The sequence below is a fragment of the Misgurnus anguillicaudatus genome, chromosome 9 (genome assembly GCF_027580225.2).
Source record: "Misgurnus anguillicaudatus chromosome 9, ASM2758022v2, whole genome shotgun sequence".
Classification (NCBI taxonomy): domain Eukaryota; kingdom Metazoa; phylum Chordata; class Actinopteri; order Cypriniformes; family Cobitidae; genus Misgurnus; species Misgurnus anguillicaudatus.
Genome location: NC_073345.2, coordinates 26,656,499 through 26,662,498, shown reverse-complemented (window position 1 = coordinate 26,662,498; position 6,000 = coordinate 26,656,499). Strand labels below are relative to the sequence as shown.

At 38.5% G+C, this 6,000-nt stretch overlaps 1 protein-coding gene across 1 annotated transcript in view; it reads right to left on the bottom strand.

The window, feature by feature from the left end:
- Positions 1-765: 765 nt before the first annotated feature.
- Positions 766-6,000, bottom strand: part of whrna (whirlin a) — a 133,670-nt gene continuing 128,435 nt past the window's right edge. Inside the window, exon 13 of the mRNA XM_055179994.2 lies at positions 766-2,112. Within this exon, the coding sequence (XP_055035969.2) occupies positions 1,930-2,112 (183 nt within the window). The 3' untranslated portion in view covers positions 766-1,929. The remainder of the gene's footprint in view (positions 2,113-6,000) is intronic.

The window sequence follows — 6,000 nt, the reverse complement described above, 5'->3', positions numbered from 1 at the left end:
TTTAAAAGTAAATGCCTACATTACTTTTAAGTTACTTTTTCTTACTTGGCTGAAGCTTGATCTCTTTCAGGCCTTGCAGGTGTTTTTTATGATCGCAAAAAATGTCAAGCTCTGGCCTGCCATCTCAGTTTCTGAATCAAATTGTTCCCGCTCAGGTGCACGGAGTGCGTAATTTTACGTTAATATTCTCAGTTTAATTCAGTACATTATTTTATTTTTAAATTGAATTCATTCAACTGAAAAGTAACTTGCATTACTTTTTCAAAAAAGTAACTCAAATGTTAATGTGTACATTTATAAAGTAATGCGTTACTTTACTTGTTACTTCAGAAAAGTAATATTATTACGTAATGTGCATTACTTGTAATGCGTTACCCCCAACACTGGTCCACATACAACAATGTCAGAACGGTCCTCTTCTCCACACTTGTAAACACCGGGGCGGTAGTTTTGCATACCTTTGACGTCATGACGCATTACGTGAGGTTGCGCAAGAAGTTGTGGTTTAAAAGTGCATATTTCTCTCTTGCCACAAATGATGAACGCCCCGCTAGACAAGACTACCACGCCTTGGTTGGGATCACCTAAAGCCCCTTGAAGTTGCGTTGAAACTGAAATTTTAAACTGCAAATTGTTGGGGTCCAACAAAGTCCACCAAATTGAGAAAAATCTATTTTTTTCTTAAAAACAGTAATTTCCTCTCGACTGAACAAAGACAGACATCAACATTTAAAGAAGACATGGGGGCGAGTAAACCACTGGGACCTTTCCTTTTAAAAAGTGGAGTAATCCTTCAACTGGTACACAATAGTTCCTTAGGGCGGAGCATTGTACACAAAAAGGTAAAACAATAATAACATACTTTTTTGACAGTGTACAAATAACTTAAAAGCTTCAGTTTTGCGTACTTATATTCACTGTATATTGGTTGAAGTCAAACTGACACGAAATCCAACTCAACAGTTCAAATGATAAATAATTATTATAAGCTTACCTTTGAGATTTGAGAGACTTTCTGGTTTTACCCAAAAACGTTACTTGCTTTTTGCTACTGAATGAATTAGAAGTACATATATATTACTTGCCGCAATGTATCATGGGATTGCCTTCTCCTGAAAAGATACGTGATGCCGCCTTGGAATTTGGCAATAACAAGGTATCGCCTTCTCTAACAGCCGTAGCAGGAGTGCGTATAAAACATTGATTATGTAGGCCGCTCACTAGGTTTTGGAACAGAGCTGTTGTCTCTAAACACTCCGGCATTTTCTGTCCCAGTGGTTAATTGTCACAAATGGGTAATTACTGCATAATGCTGCAAAACAATTCAATCAAAAACTGAAACCGACTAGCTAAAAAAGCAAATATATATTCTGTAGTGACAAGCATTGTAGTTCTTCTGTAGGGTTAGTCACTATTTAATATGGTCAATAGTATGTCCACCACTTACATTTTAAATATATTCTGTATGTATATATTTATATTTAAATACATTTTTTATAAAATAGCTATGATTAAAAAAACTGTAATGCTTTTCTTGTGTCTTGCTCAATCCCTGGACAAGACGTTGCATCTCAAACAGTGCACAGATCAAAGCCCCGTATTCAACAGCCTCTCGCCGTATTACAGTCACGTGACCGAATTTATTACAGAGGCTGATAAAGAATAAAGTGACTGGAAAGATGATTTCATCCTCTTGAACACACTGCCCAGAACAACCTGAACTTTTCCTCCGTCCTGGCATTTGCCTTCGAAAAGGTCAACAGGGGGTTGATTCACGCAGGATGGCCTTTCGAACACTGTCTGGTTTCAAACATCACAGCGAAAGGTGATTGGATGTCTATTATATAACAGGATTCTAGGGGTTAATCATGGCAAGACATCTCGCTGGGTCCCAGAGCTCTTTAATAGTTCATGGGGATTGTATGGGTCCTATAGAGCCACATTTAACTCTGTGATCAAGAAGTCAATGTAGTCCTTCTCTTTGGTTTTAAAGGCCTCCGCGATGAGTCTAGCTGCTTCCCGATGTTCTTTTCCTCGGAGTGAAACTCCATTTACCTCCAGGATTACTTGACCCACCTTCAGTTGTCCAGAGTTATGGGCTGAACCACCTCTCTGTTGGAGAGACAGACAGATTGGTCATTTAAAAAGTGGCAATATTAATTCAGTAACTATTTAAACCATGTAAAACTATTGTCTACTGTCGAGTAACTCATTTACCATCACAATTTATTTACACACCGCATCTAATTTTTCTTACATATGGTGCTTGAAGGGTGCTAGAACAGATCAGTGGGATCATTTGTTAGAGGAGATTTGGTTTCTAATAGAAGAAAGTTAGATTGATTCCCCCGGGTTAAAAATTGATGGAATTTAAATTTGGCTAAATCGATGTCATTTGTTTTCACATTTCAACTGGGAAACCAGACACATGCAATCAAAGTCGAAAATTAAAACATTAAAAATTTCTCTTCGAGCGAACCCAGAAGTACGGACTTATAATTGGTTGAAAATCCAGTTTTAATCACATCAGATAGTTTTAGGGCAGTTAGCAACTTTGAAATGAAGTTGCTGATCTGGTGAGTGATTATAAAGACCTAAAAAGCATTGTGAGATATGATTAGACTATCAAAGAAGTGGTCATCGAGTTAATGAAGTGAAAATGTTTCTGTGGATTAACTGGTAGAGCATTTTTTTAGCAACCCAAAGCTTGCGGGTACGGTAGAAATGCCAGTTAACACACATAGCCCTACTGATAACATTTTATACTTTGGATAAAAGCGTCTACTTTTCATGACTGTAATATACATGCAAAAATTATAACTTTTAGCATTAAGTCTGGTCTTCTTTGCAAATGATTCCCATCAAATAAACATGAAACAAATAATAGCAGATGACTTTTACACTGCATGGTTTAAAGGGACACTCCACTTTTTTTCACTCCACTTTTCTAGAGTTAAACATTTGATTTTTATCGTTTTGGAATCCATTCAGCTGATCTCCGGGTCTGGGCCGTACCACTTTTAGCATAGCTTAGCATAATCCATTGAATCTGATTAGACCATTAGCGTCGCGCTAAAAATAACCAAAGAGTTTTGATGTTTTTCCTATTTGGGGCTTGACTCTTCTGTAGTTGCATCGTGTACTAGGACCGACAGAAAATTTAAAGCTAATCAGTAACTTTGCTGATGTAACATGGCTGCAGCAGGCGTAGTGATATTACGCAGTGCCTGAAAAAAGTCCCCTTAGTTACTTTCAATAGCAGGGGACTATTTTCAGGCGCTGCGTTATATCATTGCGCCTCCTGCGGCCATGGTGCGGCAGCGGGGTTCTTGATTATTGCGCCAGAATGAGAGTATAGTTCCTAGCCATATCTGCCTAGAAAATCACAATTTTTAATTTTCTGTCAGTCTTAGTACACAATGTAACAACAGAAGAGTCAAGTTTTAAATAGAAAAAATATCAAAACTCTTTGGTTATTTTTGAGTGCGATGCTAATGGTCTAATCAGATTCAATGGATTATGCTAAGCTATGCTAAAAGTGGTTCCGCCAGACCCGGAGATCGGCTGAATGGATTTCAAAATGGTCAAAATCAAATGTTTAACTCTAGGGGAGCTGGAGGATGAGCATATTTTCAAAAAAGTGAAGTGTCCCTTTAAGTGACTCAATTCAGTTTTTTTCTCTTATGTGGCACTGATTGGTAATGACCAACAGATGTGTAAGAAGGAATAAAGTGCAGATTCTGATGTTCTCAAATCAGTTTCAGGCCTCATTCAAATAAATTGGATATGAATCGTATAAGTGCATTTGCATCTGCAATGTACAGTAAGTGAAAATATTCTTGTGTGAAGACAATCCCTGTGTCCCAATCTGCATATCCAACCTAAATAGTATTAAAAAAAAAATTAGAATTAGTATGTCCCAAATCACAGTATGTTAAAATGAGTATCCATAAAGTTCCCGTGTGGTCTATGGTTTTAGGTGAAAATTCAAACACTTCCATTTCGCTTAATTTTGTCCCAGTGTGTGCATACTGTGTTGTTCTGCACTCAACAGTATGTACTTTCCCAACACAAAAACAGTACATACTATTAGGGCATAGTATTAAGCCCTATTCGTATGGGATTAGTATTACCTGGTGACTTCTAGTGATTTGTAATAATTAAAGAGATTGCCTGTTATCTTTCTCCTGTGCAAACCAACCATGTACGCAAATGACCTACCATATTTCGCTGAACACAGAGGTCCTGTGATAATATTAGTAGTCCCGTGTGAATCGGCATCTCTGTAATTTGGCCAGGATTTGGCGGGGTCGTATATCATTATTCAAAGCTTTTGTGACCTGTGCGCCCTTTTATTTAGTTTTTTTTCGGTTTCTACGCCTCTCGGAGTGCAGCTGAGGAGTCCACATATAATACAGAGACACATCCCTCTGCTCCTTATGGCTTCTTTCCTTGTGAAACTTGAGGGATTTGTTATATATTTCTGATTTTAAATCTAATCAGTCTGTCCTCGTCTATGTTTGATTATTAATATTCAGAATGTGCAGAATTGTCATTGTTTGAGATCTCTGAGTTCAGGTGGAGCTGTCAGCCGTGACATCGCAAAACCGTTTCTAAAATTAAATCCACTGATGCTGGCTGATTGGTACAAAAACTCAAATGAACAGTGTAAAGGTACCTTTAACCGTTGTGTGTATAGGCAAAGGTGTTACACAAATCCTCAACGTCATATCCGGAGTCAGTAAATGTAAGTAAAATCACAGGCTTTGCTTATCCCGTGTGAACAAGCCACATAGAACTCAAATCTAGGGGGGTAATTTCCAAATCACACAAGGTCCCCAAATAAAACCAATCCTGTGCGAATAGTCCTCGAGTATGCAAATTGGAATGCAATTACATCTTTGAAAAAGCAACATTTGCAAATGAAGTCAACCGAGGTGGACACCACCCACAATTACATGACTCTTAATCACTGCATAAAATAACATAAATCTATGTTTATAATTGCAGCAGATGCCATTTAGTAAAGTGATCTCATCCAAATGCTACAGTGCCTGATGCTAAGGTACACCAAGGTGTTTAAACATGGCTGAAAATGGCAGGTGGATGCCAACTGTGAGTGCTGCCAGCGTTTCTTTAGCTACAGTAAGCACCTTGGTTGCTATGATAGTTCGGTTTTGTCGTTGTACGATGCACCGGTTGGTTGTGGTATTTCTCCCGCCCCTCCACCACTGTGATTGGACGGCTGAGTTAAGAGTTACATTGACCAACTGAACGTTTTATCCAAATTTGACAATTTTTCAACTCTGGGTGCTTAGCACGATGCTTCCATTGGAAACAATTGAAAACATGCGTTGCCAGCAAGCGAAAACACCTTGGTGTACACGCCCCCTAGAATACAGATCACTGCAGTCATTCTTAGGGTGACCATACGTGGCATTCTTCCCAGATGCATCCTGGCCAGGATTTCGGGTTCGTCTTCCGGAAGTCGTATTTGTCGACCGCATACATCATAGAGGATTATTATTATTATTACAGAAAAGCAACATTTTAAGGTAAGAATGAAACTACGATTGTATTATGTTTTTAAGTGAATGGCGTATGCGGTCAACAAATACGACTTCCGGAAGATGTACCGAAATCCTGTCCAGGATGCGTCCGGGAAGAATGGCACGTATGGCCACCCTAGTCATTCTGCTTCAGAAAGTGACATTACTTTAAAGGGACACTCCACTTTTTTTGAAAATATGCTCATTTTCCAGCTCCCCTAGAGTTAAACATTTGATTCTTACCGTTTTGGAATCCATTCAGCTGATCTCCAGGTCTGGCGCTAGCACTTTTAGCACAGCTTAGCATAATTCATTGAGTCTGATTAGACCATTAGCATCGCGGCTAAAAATAACCAAAGAATTTTATATTTTTTCTGTTTAAAACTTGACTCTTCTGTAGTTACATATGTACTAAGACCGACGGAAAATTAAGCTAGGACTTTACTCTCAT